At 40.8% G+C, this 18,079-nt stretch overlaps 1 protein-coding gene across 6 annotated transcripts in view; it reads right to left on the bottom strand.

Moving 5' to 3' along the window:
• Positions 1–753: 753 nt before the first annotated feature.
• Positions 754–18,079, bottom strand: part of rbfox1 (RNA binding fox-1 homolog 1) — a 119,708-nt gene continuing 102,382 nt past the window's right edge. For 4 of the 6 annotated variants that reach the window (XM_044050393.1, XM_044050390.1, XM_044050391.1 and 1 more), the window contains exons 10-12: positions 16,815–16,879; positions 10,991–11,066; positions 754–2,190 (exon numbers count right to left, since the gene is read on the bottom strand). In XM_044050393.1, the coding sequence (XP_043906328.1) occupies positions 2,068–2,190; positions 10,991–11,066; positions 16,815–16,879 (264 nt within the window). In that variant the 3' untranslated portion in view covers positions 754–2,067. Of the gene's footprint in view, positions 2,191–10,875; positions 11,067–16,814; positions 16,880–18,079 lie in introns of those variants that run through there. The other 2 variants (XM_044050395.1, XM_044050394.1) reach the window with 2 other exon arrangements.

Below are 18,079 nucleotides of genomic sequence, written 5' to 3'. Positions count from 1 at the left end.
AGAGGACTGGAGGACGGGGAAATAAGTTGCTGTGGACGCAGTTCCAACCTCCAAGGACTATTTAATTTAGTGAAAGCAATACAATTACTTCTAAATGCTTACAAATAATAATAATAATAATTAGATCAGTCATTTCTGTGAAATGATTGTCATATTTACAGGGATTAGCTCTGTCCTAAATGATCCTGTTGGTTATTTCTTTTCCACAGTAATGACCGGCTGACTGTGCACATTATATCTCACTTATTGAATTCAACTAATGAACAACAAGCACTACAACTCATTTATAGTTATGACATCATATCTTACAATTGTGAGTTGCTTATCTTCTAATGCGACATGATAAACATCTGGCGTTTACAAGATGCCCAATAATTATTAGCTCATCTAATTCACGCAGTCACAGGAACTCATGATGTGATCAGAGAAGAAGAAAGGCCTCAGCGATTGTTTCAATATGTGGAACGTGAATGATCTCATGGAACAACGTAAGAACACCTTGTGTTGATATGATCCAAGCAACTTTCCTAACTGCTTGGATAAAGGGTCGTTATCATACTATGGCAGAAATAATTATAAACGTGCAATGTTTTGAGATAACAAGATAAATAGTCATGATTTTTGAGATTATAGACAAGAAATATGATCCACTACTGCTAATCTGAGCCTAATCTCACAGATAAATGTGGCAGTAAATGTGTCCATTCTGAACAGAAAATAAAAACATTTCACTAGCACAAAAGCAGTGTGCTCTTATGTGTTCAACATTTTATTGATATGGTGACATGAGACTTAGATTTTGGATACTAAATATTATGCAATTAAATATGTACTTCATTTTAAGCCTAATTATGTATTTATTTAATTTTTTATAGAATGCGACCATATTTAATTATAGGCAATTACTCTCCTTTGAGAACCACAAACATCTCAAAATGAAACCTGTGCAGCTTTTTAAAAAATATCAAGATATCATTTATAAGCCATATCGTCCAGCCCTACAGAAATACTAATTTGACTTGTATATCACAAGTATATCATGATAAGATTTTTTTAATTTGTATATTGTGAAGAGAAAAAAAATGCTTGAATGTCACATTTTGGGAACTTGGGAAAGTATTTGCTGTATTTACAGTGTAATGCACTGTTAATATGGATGCTACTGTGTTGTGAAGACATCCCAGTATGGATTTATCCAGCAATGCAATGTTTTTGTGCAGAACAATTATGGATTCTACAGTGTTGCGAGGACAGGCCCATGTGGCTTTATGGAATTGACAGTGTTTTCTCAAGCAAACAAGAAGTTCTCATGGGATATTTGAGCACCAACCAGGTGCTTTTTGTACCTAAGTCTCCACATTCATAACCAGGATAATGGTTATCGTCATCCTCCACTCAGACGTTACAAAGGCTAACATCATTTGAGTTCACGTAGTTGTGGTAAATTCTGGAGATCGCAGCTCCTCTAATTTGCCCGTCATGCCCTCAGAATATTCACTTTAACAACTCAACTTGTTTCAACTTCCTCTCAAACCAAGGTAAATTAAAAGAAATCTATCATTACTAAATAAAGTGACAAATGAAGATGAGAGAAGTAAAACAAGTACAACTTGACTCTCATAGTCATTAAAACACTCTGTCATATTCTACAGGTTTGGTGTTCTATACAAATCTGATAAATATCCCTTCAGGGTCCTAATCTTTACTCTAGCAGCTCTCACAAAAAAAAAACAACCTCTACAGCTAATAATCTATGCTTAAATCTTTAGAAATTAAAAACCCACAATATCAAAATACACAGCACAAAATATCTGAGGTATAAGATGAAAAATATCAGCTGTCATTAAATTCTTATTATTCTTTTTTTTTTGTACCTCTCTCTTAGGAGATGCTGAAATGATGCACAAACTGCATGTATTGCAATACCCAGGCCTTAGTAACATATCTCCTGTGATAGTTCCTGTCCTCTCTCACTCGCTCACACACACACACACACACACACACACACACACACACACTTTATGTCTCTCCCGTTGGAAGGTTGGTTATAGGGCGGAGGTCTGTTCTCTAGTAGGGTGCGAAGCGACTGTAGCCTCCTCGGTATATACTGGCCTGGAGAGAGGACAGCACCAGCCCTACGTCGTCAGCGTGACTCCGAGTTTTGGCATCTGTCAGTGGGGTGAAGGCGTTCTGAAACACACACACACACACACACACACACACGAGTGTAAAAACACCAACGGATGACACATCAGCGGAAACAAATATACACACAAACCCTCGTTAGCCCCGCCCCCCTCAGTCCAGCACAAAACTAACACTAAAAGTTCAACGTTACGTTACCGTCATTCCAGTGCAAACGCATGGGGGATGAAAAGACCCATGACTGGAGCAACCATCATGCAGCAAGCACAGCGAGACGCTTCATGCCGGGGGAGCAAGTCAACAGCTATGTGAAAGAAATCCAGTCAATACAAGCATGAAGTAGTGGAGGAGAAAATGAATCAAAGAAATCAAGTCAAAGAATGTGAACCAGGCAAGACTGACTCCTCTGGATGGATCATGCTGCTTTTCATTAAATGGAGGTGAGGACTTAGACTTTTTGATGTTTTGAACATTTTGTTAGCAGTCTTTTTAGAACCAAGCTAGCCGGGCTAATGCCAGACCAAATCTGAATTTCATTTGAGATTGAGTATGAGTCTGGAAAGTGTGTAGTCACCTCCCACATTCTAGAGGCATGACCAACAATCGTAGATGAATAGGCCTCTTGAGGCAATTGGATAGACAAACATGCTAGTTGTAGTTCTCTTTCTTAGCATTCTTTTAGATATCACACAATGAGATACACCGCCTGACACATTTCCTGAGCAGGAGCCTGATCTTAAATATGCCTGGCACAGCATCACTCATTCACACACCTCTTCTTGCTTCAGAAGCACCTTTACAGTGCTTAGCTAACTGTCCTCAGACTAGACCTAACACCTCCAGTAGTGAGTGAACACTGTAATCCGACTGCCTTCATCATAGGCACACGAAATTCTGGTCTGTCTCCAAAATACCAAACAGATATTTCTCCCTCCTTTAACACTCCAGCTACAATGGATATGGCTGCAAAGCTATGTTCCACGTGCCGGGGGACACTACTCACCTGTGCACCTGTGGAAACACTCTTTCTACGCCAGGTCTGCTACGCTTGTCTGAACGGAAAATGTCAGAACGGGAGATTTTACGTGGTGTGGTGGTCGTAAGTCTGCCGTAAGTGTCCCAGCATGATGAGTGCATACCACTGGGAGTGGAAGCATTCACGCGTTCTGCTTCATATGTTTACCCCTGGCTCTGTCTCACCTGACTTTGTTCAGGGTATGGGAGGATCATTTTGATCACGCCTCACTGGCCATTCATGTGCTGACTGGCAGATGTGAAGCAGCTCCTCTGGAGCCACTTATGGCCTCTCCCACTGTCCAAGGAACTCCTCTCCCAGGCTTATGCCAAGATAGCTGAAGGACCCATGCACTGAAGTGCAAGAAGTTCCTTTTCAGTGCTCAGTCAGAGCAAAGGCTTTTTCTACTGTCAAAGTTTATTTGGCCGACATTTTTGCCGGCCATGTCGGTTTTGAAGGTGAACCTGCCCGGCAGGTTTGTCATTTCATAAAGCTGCGCGAAGACTGCTTCCCGTCTCTGAGCCTATGTCTCCTTTGGGACTTAGCAGCGATGCTGGATGCCCTTACCAGTCCTCCTTTCAAGGCACTGGGGCTCATTGACACACAGTTCTGTGGAGCAGCAGCTGCACATGCTATGCCCAGTCTGTGCCTTGCACAATTATATGGAGAGGACAACAGTTCAAAAAAGAGGATCAGTTGTTTGTGTCGGCCCACCATGGCAAGCCAATCACTAAGCAGAGGTGTTCTCATTACATTACATGTCATTTAGCAGACACTTTTATCCAAAGCGACTTACAATGGAATCAAGTACAATTAGCCAGGGGTGGAATCGAACTTGCGACCATGATGTCTTTGGTACACAAGGCAGGGTCTTAACCACTGAGCCACTCCACCCCACTCATTGGACAGTGGCTGCTATCACCCTAGATTCTAGCTCATATTCTGCTCAGGCCTTCAACCTTCAGCTATGGGTGCATTCTACAAGGGCCTTGCAACTTCTTAAGGCCCTGTTTAAAGGGGTCTCAAACCAGGTCTATCTGGTCCTTGTCCCTCACATTTGTAAGGTTTTATGGGTTGGATGTCACACCCCCAAGCCTGGCTCACGGTTGTGGATGCCTCACAATCTCTCTATCTCGCTTGTCTGGCAATACAGACAGTCTCTATATCACATAGTGAGACATCAGAACGAATGCTAAGAAAGAGAACTTTCACTCTTGTAACCGCCAGTTCTCTGAGTAGCATCAGAGAGATGTCTCACCAGACCGTCCTTCTTACTGTTGGGGTGAAGCGAGAAGAGGTGTGCTTGTTTCGAATAACGAGTGACGCTGCATCAGGCGTATTTAAGGGCAGACGTCTTGACTGTCTGCATCTTAATGGTATAAGTGCTTCTGTGAACATGTGAGACATCTCACTCATGCTACTCAGACAACTGGGGTTACGAGAGTAACCTCAAGTTTTCTCAGATCAATGTCTATGTAATAATGGTATCTAATGACTTTCCGTGAAACAAGTCACTTAAAATGGAAGCAACAGTCTCTTTGGTGGCTGCCATGTTGGTATGCTGCTTGAAGATGCTATAAATGACTGCTCTGTCGTCACTGTGTTAAGTCCGCCTCTAGCGTGCCAGAAGTTTGTGGTTGTTTCCCTTTTTCAGGAGATTTTCAAGTTGGTCAAAATGGCATCCTTGCCAGACGTGTCTGCAGAGTTAAATTAAATTGGCAGACTCGGCTGGGTTCACCCAGGCTAGGACAAAGCAGTTTTGTGAAGTTTGTCTGTGTTGTGGGATGAACACGCAGGGATTTAGACGGTGCCTCCCTGATAACCCTGGATAAGCAAGCACAATAAGCCTACCCCTTTCCCCTACCTACTGCCCCTTGGAATTGAGTAATATGCAGTCGTGATTCAAATCTAGCCCTATTAAATGGGATACTCCAACAAGAGCAAAAAAAGGTAGATGCTTGCTTTGCAAGGAGCATATAGATCTTCCTTACACTGCATTGCAAAGCAGGCACCAATTATATGCAGACTGCCAGCAAATACTAGTGTACCACACAATGGTATTTACAAGAGGCTGCAAACAAAATTGTTGTGTAGCCATGCTAACCACAATGTTAGCTTGATATATTATTAGTTTCCTTAAATTTGCATTTGAAGTATGACCTTGAAAAAACTCAGTTTGAAGGGCGTGTTAGCCCTTACACTTTACACTCCCCCTGCACCGCTCTTACTAAGTGGTTACTAACCTTAGTAATAGTGTAGGTGGACTCAATCAGGATTTAGTCATGCCTAAATTAAAATGCCACACACCACTTTTACTAGCAATTGCACAGAGAGCTAACTAATTACTTAATATTTACACCTACCCCATAGGTGGTGTAATGCTGCATTCCATTTACACCGGAACTCGGAGTTCACCGTGTTCCAGTTGAGAAGTCAAAAACGCAAAATATCTTGTTAGCCAATGTTAGCAATACCGTTCGATAACAGTTCTCTACATGGTATTTTGTGCATACAAGTAGCATGGCAAGATGTCTACGATCCAAATGTAAACAGTACTGTTAGTATGGCTGAAATACTGTGAAAGAAACCTGACAGAAGTGTTATTAACTGTATGTGAGTTTGCTCCGAGTTCCAACTACAAAAAGATGACTGATACTTATTACTATAGCTACAGCTATAGTATAGATGCAGTGCTTCTGTAATTACTAAATCGTGAGTTTAGCAGAGAATTTGGTACAACCCAGTCGAGAAGCCAGACACCGACATGTGAAAACAGGAGTAGGGCTTATTGGTACAGGTCAGAGTTTAAATAGGATTGAGCCCAAATGTCACATTCAATTGATGTTGTTTCTATCGTCAGGATCTGTAGGATTTGCAACCTTTTCTCTCAAAAATCACATGTTGAAAACAGAAACATATTCTGAATTGTAAATCACAATTTCAAAAATCACTTCTTTCTTCTTCTTTCTTTCACTGGGAGATGTTGGAATGTTTCACAGTGAAGCAGATTGATGGAAGAGCTACTGTGGATTTTTACATTGATACAAAGAGACATTTCAGTATATTTTATGGAGAACATCAAGAAGCAGGTGAGCACAGTTGAGGTGATCTTGTCCCAACCATAGTCAGGGGCTTTTTTTGGTTACTCTGTGCCCAATTACCAATTACATTCATAAATAGGAAAAGGTTATCAGCACCTGCCAAATCAAATAATATAAGATAGGTTTTATATTTACAAGACAGCACAAAGAGTAGCAGCAAAATGTTATAAGAAATAATTACAATATTACAAGAATGTGCACTTTTAAGATGCAATATCACTGTCTTTTAAGTGATTGGTTTAATCACTATGATATAGATGTACACAATGTTGACATGGAAATAAATGATGTCACTTTGGTTCAGAGACGTAGTTAGAATCAGTTTAGATGTGTGGATGTATTCTTATTTTCTTATTCAGGAGACGAGGTTGGCTTGTGGCACCTGCAGGGTTTGTTCATTTGTTGGATAGAAGTTAGTGAAAGTAGAAAGAGGCATCAAATGCTACTCAAGACTGATTTTGATGCTCACGCTCAGTGAACTCACATTGGCAGCAAGACTTGCTACAGACCAGCTTTTCTGACTGGAAACTGCATCTGAGTACCTACAGTGTACTGAAATGTGCGGTCTTAGGTCAGAGAGTAATGTGGGACAAAGGTTAATGAGTGTCTCTCTGTAAAACCAGTGGAACCAGAAAAAAACAGAAGACTGAACCTATGTTTCCAAACTGATCCACATCTTAACTTCTGTCCTTTGTTTGCATCTGAAGATGAGACCAAACAAAGACAGAATTTCACAGATTCAATGTAAATTGAATGTAAAACATTGTGTTGGATGCAGTGATTGACCTTTTTGTCAGTTTTCCCTTGCACTACATTCACACTACATTTTCATTTTAAAATGCATCACATCTGCAACAGTAACGCTTTTGCAAACCACTTTTTTGTGAAACAAAATGTGCTTTTAACGCTTACTTTCAATTTCAGTTTCATCTTGTTGACAGTCTAAAAACAGAGGTTTCTCATTAGCATTATTTTCTGAAAGGAAAACAAAAAGTTTTCTATAAAAAAAGGAAGCGTGTAAAAATTTCAAAAATATCACCGTTGAAGAAAATTAGAGGTGAATGGAGGAATGATCAGATAGGAATCATTGGGATCAATTAGTGCAGTTTTTCCTAAAGTGTGGGCTGTGGTCTGCAGGTGAGCCTCGGAGTAAAAGCATTGGTATGTTCTATATTCTTTGTTCTGGGAGAAAACACAGTGCAGCGACACTTTCACTTCACTTCACACAGTGATATAAAATACCAATGTTTAATAAATCTAAATATTAATATTGCATTTTATTAGGTAAGCCTTTTGTTAGTGGCTAAAATCAGTCAGACTTTATTTATGGAGCACTTTCAAAACAACCGAGGTTGACCACAGAAGAAGAACAAAGAACAAAATAAAGCTGCCACTGCAATGGTCTTTAACTTTGTTTTGGGACTTCTGAAAGGAGCTGGTGAGCTGACATCAGTGTTCTGACTGAAGTGTGTCGGTCATTGAACAACAAATAAGAGAAGTTTAAAATCAATCCTAAAACAAACTGAAGTCAGAAAGTGTGCAGCCATGTTTTCACTACGCCTGTCTCGTGCTGGTTCTTGGTGCAGGGGGTGCACACCTCCCCCCTATGAGGTCAGCCTCATACAACCTCACTTCAAGAGATCCAAACGATCACATTCATGGTTTCACAAAAGAAGAATTCAATGCCATTTTAACTCTTGAGTGAGTGACTAACCACCGCAGCTGAGCCAACAGGTTTGTGCTCACTCGAGAAGGTGTTGTTTGTCATTAACCTGACGGCTTCTGCAATCTTTCCCTTCCAGTTTGACTCGCCCCCCTCCTCCCCTCTCCTCCCCCCCGCCCGCTGCCTGCCTGCCTGCCTGCGGCTGCAGCACATGAGGGATTTAATTATCAAAATGACTAATTATTTCATTACCAGGGAGTGCAGGGTGAGGTGTTATCCACCAAATTAGAAATATAATAACTAACATGGACTGGGCTGCCAAGGCATGAAGACATTCATCACCTTTTTTACAGGTGGGATTAATGTGGCATTTGGACTACAGGCAAATTCAATTAAGTTTAAGTGAGGAGACGTCAATGCGGCAAAGACACATGCACGGCGAATGGGGTGGGGGGTGGAGATGAGGCGAGGTGAGATCATGTGGAGTATAGTTAGAGCTCTGCTTCCTCTTAAATGTCATTGAATAAATGGTCCAATATGAACTGTTGTATTTACATTTCAATAGTGAGTTTATTCACAGTCAGCTGTTTATCCCGGATCGTTTGATGCAAGTTTCTTCTCCTACTTCCTGTAGCAGCATAGCAAGCATAGCTTCAACTGATCTCTATGAGACACTAAATGCAGCAAAATCGTCACTTCCAGGAAAATCTCTGCATCTCTGGGAGCCAATGGAGCAGAGAGCGGGTCACGGACGCTGGGCTGATGTATGATGATTGGAGGAACTGTCTGAAAGGTGTAGAAATATACGATTCTTCTCTGTCTCGCTTCAACCGCCACGAAAAAAAAGGCCGTAAAGAGTAAAGTGCGTTCATTGGACTAACAGATACCAAGACTGCATTTTCATGTTCAAGTCAAGACCTGGTATTGACATCCATCCTCAGTGATGATACAACACATAAATGTGTCCACAATTCACATTCCCGTCTCTGCTGCAGTTGTGCTGTGGTTTGAGTCCATTTGTCGCGTCCACACTGACTTCCTCACCGACGTCATTCCAAGCTTTTTTAAATGGTCTGTGTCCAGAAAACTTCTCCAAGTGTGAACACAGAAATGTTTCATCATCGTGGGACGACTGACTTTTCTTGTGTTGTGTTTGTTCTTCTGTCTCTGATTCTCTGATTATATACATGGTATCAAGCTTTATTTCATTAGTGGAACAGTGTTACAGCACTTTTTGAGTTTTGTATGAATGAAGACATTTCTTTGAAACTACACAATGATTAAAGACAGTAGCGGACCGCGGGGGTTCAGTCAGGGCCTTCAGGAAAAAAAACACGCCATAACGCACACGCACACACACACGCACACACACACACACACACACCACTGCGCATCTATAGGCTACTGCATCATTAGCACCACATGTTCCGTGAAGTCAGTCAGCAAACGCACTTTCACAAACCACTACATGACACAAAAACAAGGTTCCACATAAGCATAGGCGTCAGCTACACGGGGAACTATTTCTGATCAACACTTTTGTCCTCACCACTTGTAAAACATGTTATAAATTCATCATTAACACTCCAACTACCGTAAATGATGAACCTCTTCCTCTTGAAATCATTTCCTTCTTTTCTCCAAACGATCGTCGTGAAAAGATCAGACACATGATGGATCAGTGGTGTTAATGCAGTGATCACAGTTTACTTCAAAACCCGCCAAAGGTTCAAACGTCGTTGATGACATCACTGGGGGCGTTCTGTCACTATGATATCACATTTTGATTGGCTGACGACACACGTCAGTCAAAGTCAGAACCAAATAGGAAATGGCAGCAATACGACTAGAGCAGTTCCACGGAGCTGTGATGCGTTTAATGACATCCAGGAAAATCCAGCTCAGCTTCACAAAAAATAAACCATATTCTTTCTGGAAATAGAATCATAACATACTGAAAAAGTCATTGATAATAATAAAAAGAAGACTTTTTTGATGTTGTCAGGGTCAGCAGAGAAGGCCCTGACAGCTCACCACCGATTAAAGAAACCTTTGAAAAAGATCGCATAGTTAAAGTTCTGTTTCCGTGTGTATCAGCACCGATATTACCACCCACCTACTCATGATTTATTAAAATATTATTTCATGTTACAGAAGCGTAGCATGCTATTACTACCATATTTGAAACACACACACACATGTAACGTTAAATATTTTCACATTTTCTGATGCTGCTCCACTTCCTTGTTGATTTGATTATGATGATTTATAATAATAATAATAAGGTGACATTCATAAACTAAATCCCTTTTGAAGTGTGTGCAGTTGGTGCAGGTCACCGGCTGTTGTTGACTTGACATTACATTTGTCACTTTAATAGACGCTCCACATCTACAGGTTGTGGATATTAATTAGACTTATTTAGAAGTATAATGCAAATGTAAAATAGATTGCAGTGATTTGGGTTCAATACTGTATGTGGGTTTGATTAAATACTATTTCCATGCTTAGGGATGGACTAACCAAAGGGCATTTATTTATAGAAATCTCAAATCTAAGGAACCTCTGACTTTCCTTGAGCTCAGCAAGTCATGTGGGATGTTGTCTGACATGAACACATGAACATAGTGTTGTAAACCTAAAGTGTGTCAGAGCCTCACACAAGCACACAAACCTGAATTATCACGTACATTTAAGTCTAAAATATGCCAGTGTCATACAAAGGCGTACAATTAGTTATATAAATGACATGTATAAACTTATAATGTGATACAGTTGGTGTGTATCTGCTCCTGGTCTCTCCCTCATCTCCCTCCTTTCTCTCCCTCCTCTCCTCTGTCCCCCATCTTTCCTTTCACCCCAACCAGTCGAGGCAGATGCTGCACATCTGTGAGTCTGGTTCAGTCCGAGACTTCATGTGTGTTGATGTGTGAACTGTTTGTGAACTGGTTTCTCTGCTCTCCTTGATGTTGTCTATGTACAGAGACCTGAGATCATGATAATGACATGATATGGAGAGGAAATGTGATGAAGAAAAGCGAGTTATAGCAGTCAGGTCACTCTTACCATGGCACCAACGCTGTATGTGGCTGCTGGAGTGAGTGTGTGGTTGTAGGGGTCAGCAGCATATACTCGTCCATAACTGAAAGAACAAAACAAAGTCATTGTAACGTTATATCTCGGCTTTAGATTATGTCTTGAGATCATCCTAAAACACGCGTAACTGTGAAAGACTCAAGACGCAAATACAAGATGGTTGCAGACTTCTTCATTGGTTTTGTGTGGAAATCTAGTCAAGATTTGAAGAAGTATCTTTCAGTATCAACTTACATCATCAACCTGTAGATACTGTTCAGTGTTACTGTTTCATGACATGTTTAAAGTTGCTGAACGACTCTGATCTGGATTTAAGAGAAATAACCACCTTGTGTTTTGTTGCTTCCTCGAATCAAATTTGTCCCTTGATCTTTGACCTCCAACTCTTCAAGAGTTCAAATTGAAGTCTTAGTAAAATGTCTGGCAAACCCTCAAACTCCAATCATTGTTGTCTCAATGACCTTGACCTTTGACATGTCAGCTGTATTTGTATTGTATTCTCTCCAGTACAGACGTCCTTCTCTCTATGTTCCCCTCCCCTGGTCCCACACTCTCACTCTCACTCTCACTCTCACTAACACTCTCACTGACACTCTCACTAACACTAAGACAACACTAACACTCTCACTGACACTCACTACACTCTCACTAACACTACACTCTCTCACTAACACTCTCACTGACACTCTCACAACACTCTCACCACTCACTCACTCTCACTGACACACTCTCACTAACACTCGACACACTCTCACCTGACAACACACTCTCACTGACACTAACACTCACACTCTCACTGACACTCTAACACTCTCACTAACACTCTCACTGACACTAACACTCTCACTAACACTGAACAACACTCTCACTAACACTCTCACACTCTCACTAACACTCTCACTGACACTCACTGACACTCTCACTAACACTCACTAACACTAACACTCACTACACTCTCACTCTCACTCTCACTAACACTCACTAACACTCTCACTCAACACTCTCACTGACACTCTCACTAACACTAACACTCTCACCTCTCACTAACACTCTCACTAACACTCTCACTAACACTCTCACACTAACACTCTCACTGACACTCTCACCTCTCACTACACACTCTCCTCTCACTAACACTCACTACACTCTGACACTCACTGACACTCTCACTGACACTCTCACACTCTCACACACTCTCTCCACTTCACTCTCACTAACTCACTGCTCTCACTCTCACTAACACTCTCACCCCTCACCTCTCACTGACACTCTCACCTCACTCTCACTCCTCCTCACACTCTCACTCTCACTCTCACAACACTCTAACTCTCCAACACTCTCACTACTCTCACACTCTCACTAACACTCTCTCACACTCTCACCTCTCACAACACTCACTCTCACTACTCTCACCACTAACACTCTCACTCTCACTAACACTCTCACTAACACTAACACTCTCACTAACACTCTCACTCTCACTAACACTCTCACTAACACTAACACAACACCATAGCATTTGAAAAGATTATCTCATGTTGTTCCAAAAATACCACGTTTACCAGGAAAAATGTGATTTCTGAAGTGACAATGACGATGACCTTTGACTTTTTGACGACCTAACTCTAACCAGTTCATCCTTGAGAGAACATTTGGCCAACGTTTGGAAGGTTTCTCTCAATACATGCTTGAGATATCAAGTTCACAAGAATAAAAGGATCCCAGTGACTCACGTTTCACCAAAACCATGATCCCTTTCTAGTCTTATATCTAAGATATGAATATTTAAACATTGGCAAATTAACACATGATGAGACGAGAGATTAGCATTAAGGCAGACCAGGTGATACAGTATGTACAGTAAACAGGTTACATACTCTACATTGTTTTGGTGGATATATCACTTAAGGTCTCAAAGCTCACACACACACACACACACACACACTAACACACAGGTTTGTGCAGCTGTTCTTTCAATTGGACAGGCTAAACAAAGCCTTCTGCCTCATTAGGACCAAGTTTTGGTCTCGATGAGGACTACTGGCTCTAACAAGGTCAGTGTTTATGCCAGAAATGGTCCTTAAGAGATGACAAATACAAGAACACTCAGACACACACACACACACTGTATATGAGAGAAGCAGCAGTGTGTATTCTTGAGCAGCCAACCAGCTCACTGCTCCCTTCTACCCCCCTCCCAACCTGTGCCTGTTATGATAAGGGCCAGTCAGGGGGCCAGGGCCTCTCTCCATAATTGAGTGGCATAGCAGTCCAGTGGTTGAAGTGATTAGAAGTTAATCCCGCTTAGTTTTGGACATTGCTATTCACCATGCAAACCCCCTCCTCCCATCTCCCCAACACCACCAGCACTCGAGCCAGCGCCACATTTGACCTATCTTATCTCCCACTGCAGAGCTCTAACACGTGCATGTGTGTGTGTGTGTGTGTGTGTGAGAGAGAATAAAGACTGTGCTTTAGGCTGCAACTACAACACACATTTAAATGCAATTTGAGTCAAATGCATTTTCAAAGTGACCCTGAGGTGAAAAGATAAACGAGAAAACAATTTTCTCAAAGGTTTTACAAAACATTTGAGAGCTTGTTGAAATGCTCAAGCTTTTGCGACTCGTTGGATATTTCTTTAAAAAAAAAAGACTCTGAACTGTCCCACAGAAATCATCATGTCATCTTTATTATGCTTAATGAAAGCATTATTAACCAATGACACAGACAAATCCTAACGTGATGAACTTCAGTCAGATCATAACAAACTCTAATCAGATTACAAAATACTAATCAGATTATAAACGTACTTCAGCACAGTAATCTCAAAGTACTCAAAGTCAGATTATTTAATACTTCAGATTATAAAACTACTTCAATCAGATTATTTAATACTTCAGATTATAAAACTACTTCAGTCAGATTATTTAATACTTCAGATTATAAAACTACTTCAGTCAGATTATTTGATACTTCAGATTATAAAACTACTTCAGTCAGATTATTTAATACTTCAGAGCAGCACTATGTGATTATTACGTGATTCGGTCATAATAATAAGTAAAAATGTATTTCCATCAGATCATAACACCATGCAGCCAGATTATAAAGTATTGTAGTCAGATTAGAAATGACCACTATCTCAAAATGCAATCCTGTAGTCGTAGTATACAGCAGTGTAGTAGTATCTCAGTCATAATGCAGAGTACTGTCAGATTATAGAGCGCTGTACAAGAGGTCACAAATAAATCAGTGAATAGGAAAACGTGTCATGAGTCGGATTATTTCTGTCATTTAATGAGACCCAAGACACATTCTGTTCACACTGTGAATATGTCAACACTCATCGTCCACCTCTGGACACTGTTACTGTCTTATTACTCCAGCTCTTACTTCTGATGCACGGTGACCAGTGTGTCCAGGGATCAAGAATGTGTGTTTTAATCCTTGATTTAGCCCCAGTTCTGAGTTTAAGGATGCATTAAGACCTAGTCCTCACACAATTATGTGTATATACATATATATATATATATATATATATATATATATATATATATATATATATATATATATACATATATATATGTATATTTATTTATTTTTTGAACACATTATTCACATTATTCATATGTCAGTCAGTCAGTCATCATCTAACCGCTTTATCCTCCACCAGAGGGTCGCGGGGGGTGCTGTGCCAATCTCAGCTACATCGGGCGATAGGCGGGGTACACCCTGGACAATTGGCCAGTCCATCGCAGGGCCACACACAGATAGAGACAAACAACCATTCACTCTCACACTCACTCCTACGGTCAATCTAGAGTGTCCAATTCACCTAATCCCCACATTGCATGTTTTTGGACTGTGGGAGGAAGCCGGAGAACCCGGAGAGAACCCACGCACACACGGGGAGAACATGCAAACTCCATGCAGAAAGGCCCTTGTTCCAACCGGGGCTCGAACCCGGGTCTTCTCGCTGCAAGGCGAGAGTGCTAACCACTACATCACCGTGTGGCCCCATTATTCATATGTGTTCAAACTAAATATATACATGACAAAGAATATCACAATGTGTCACATCAAGAGAGTCAGCTCTTTCTTTACTCCTTACAGAAATCTATCAGTTTATTCTATAATATCCAAACAGCTTTTTTCTGAAAAGCTATTGGGAAAAGGAACTCAATGTTAGGGTAACAGACGATGGCTGCAGTGATGCGTGGAAGAGTGAGAGTCACGCAGCTGAAGCTCCTACACAGGGCCCACATATCTCCTTCTCTATTTCATTGGGCAGGAAATGATTATATGTACTAATAGAAATAACGACCCCTTATATCGGCTACTTGGCATACCGGATTTGTCCATCACTGACAAATTAAAAAGAAAACTTTACCAAACTTGCTTTGTGTGCTATATATATACTGTATATACATATTTGTACATACATCTGTTTTTTTTCTCCATTTTATAGAAAATAAAGTAATAACAGCAAAATCTATTAAAGTGTTGAAATTAGTTATGAAGAAAAAAAATGGATTAACGCTTATATTGTCGAGAGACGGGTTAGTTTCACTGATGATATGTTGTTGCCGTAGTAACAGTGATATCAAGTGTGTCTGATGGTATTCAAACAGGTGAACACATGAATTTTGGCTGAAATACAGTCACCACTTTTCACCATTCTTAAAGTAAATGAAATCTATGAAATGTAAAGATTTTTAAAAAAGTACAGACAGGATTCACTCATTTCTGGATGCAGGCAAACAACCAAACCACCATGTGCTTGTGCACATGCATGTGTGGAGTCATTTGTGAATGCTCATCATGTTTCTGCACGATACAACACATGAGTCCTTGGAAAAGCAGCTGTTGCTTTCCCTTTTTGACCGTTCATGGCACAAATGTGACTCAGATGGTGCCAGTGTGGCCCTGCACAGATGGAGACATCGATGTGACGCTGGTACACAAACAAGCCAGGAAAGATCCACGAGAACAAGGTGAAACAGCCCAATGTTCACGTGAAAAAGCATTTGCTCAGCAGCAGCAGACAGTGATCTAAACCCAGTCTCAACGCTGATGGTCTATGGAAGTCTTTCTCAAAATGCTGTGCCAATCGGATTGGTTTTGTGATGTGTGTGAAATAAACTCCAGGTTTGGACATAAACAGCAGAGTTGAACTGCAGGGCAATGCTTTCACCTCGTGACTGAACTACAGCTCACATGTTACTAACAAGCACTGAACTCTGCAATCATACTCCAACCTTTTTGCAAGCGTCACACTTCACCAGCTGAAGTTTGAATTAATCAGATATTAAAGTCACATTTGTACTTATTCCCAATGAGAATGGTCTAAATCCAAAGTCCTCTCTCTATTACTTATATCATGCTGCTGAAAGAGGAGGATATAAATGTATTTCTGTTCATTAAACCCAAACTACAAAAAATGAGTGAAATGTGAAGCAGAAGATTAATATATCAATAATAAATGTACATGGACATGTACAAGTGCCATGAAAGTACACACCAAAATGACCACCAGTACTCACTCATTTACCACAAATGATTCACTGTGTTATGACTTACATGTATTATTTATAACATGGGGGAAAAAGTGTGCACCTTTGTGCACCTTTGTGCACCTTTGTGCATTGTGAGTCTGTACTTTGATGCTGTTGTGGAATGAGAGGAGGGTCTGCTAGGAAGAAGATTAACATATAGATCTAATTTATCCTGGAATTACAGCAGTGACATCATCACCATCAGAGTGCACAGATTAAACACACATGGATCTTACCTGTCGCTGTAGGCAGCAGCTGTGGCAGCAGTAGGCTGGGTGTATCTGTAGGCAGCGTAACCACCCTACACACACACACACACACACACACACACACACACACACACACACACACACACACACACACACACACACACACACACACACACACACAGACGTGACATATTAACAAACCCAGTAAGTGTAAGACGATAAAGTGTGTGCACTCATCATCTCTATGTCCATTTAATGCTGTTTCTGTTATCGACGCTTCTTTCATCCGTTCACATTTGACAAACATGTACGTTTCTCAAATGAATTGACTTCATTGTGGCATGTGACATGTAAATAGAGTTAGTACATGTGTCACTGTTCACTTCTTTGATTATTATTTATTGAACATTTTGTTTGCCCGGCCCACTTTTTATTTGGTGACAGCTTGAATACACTGGATGATCCATGGATGATACCAATCTGTTGTTGTGATCTCTGCAGGTGGACAAGGGTTGTTAAAAATGTGCATCATTCACTACAGTTGGTCAACATGAACCTAATAAAGTTGTCTGTCTGTCTGTCTGTCTGTCTGTCCACTTTGAGATTGCTCCCACATCCTGATGTTGTGTCTGTGAACTGTGTGAGTGAGATGGGGCAAAGAGGAAGAGGGCAGGGCAAAACATGGCAACACGGTGTACAACAGTATTTTGTAACGCATGAGCGAGTCGTCGAGCAAGAGAGAGGAAGTGGTGTAGTCCTGTGTCTAAACACAACCACCTGTTTGTGTCTCTAACACTTTGTGACTCGACAAAGTTCAGGATTTCATGCATTTCTGTACTTCTCTGTATTTACACACCTCAAGTGTGCATTGTGTATTGTAATAGGAGCGACAGTATATTCATTGATATTTTCAATATTGAGGGCTTTCCGTGTTCAGCCAGCTACAAAAACCAGGTCCTGGTCGGGGACAGGGAGCAAAGCAGGAGATTCATATTTACTTACTTGCTGAGTATAACATTTCTAATAAATATGTGAAGATGTGAGAAACATGGCTGCTGCTTCATTTATCACTCAGTGACTGAGACTCATGAGCAATGTATTATTACTTCTATAAAGTGCAGAGGCTGTGATACTGTGTGATGATGACCTGTGTTAGTCACTGACTGAGACTGAGTCATGTGACACCTGCAGGTGTTTACAAATCTGTCTGTGTGTTTACACTCTAAATGTATGGATGTACACACACACACACATACATGCATGCACGCACACGCACACACACGCACACACCT

The sequence above is a fragment of the Solea senegalensis genome, linkage group LG19 (genome assembly GCF_019176455.1).
Source record: "Solea senegalensis isolate Sse05_10M linkage group LG19, IFAPA_SoseM_1, whole genome shotgun sequence".
Lineage (NCBI taxonomy): Eukaryota > Metazoa > Chordata > Actinopteri > Pleuronectiformes > Soleidae > Solea > Solea senegalensis.
The sequence above is the reverse complement of the archived record's forward strand: the minus strand, read 5'-3'. Positions and strand labels throughout refer to the sequence as shown.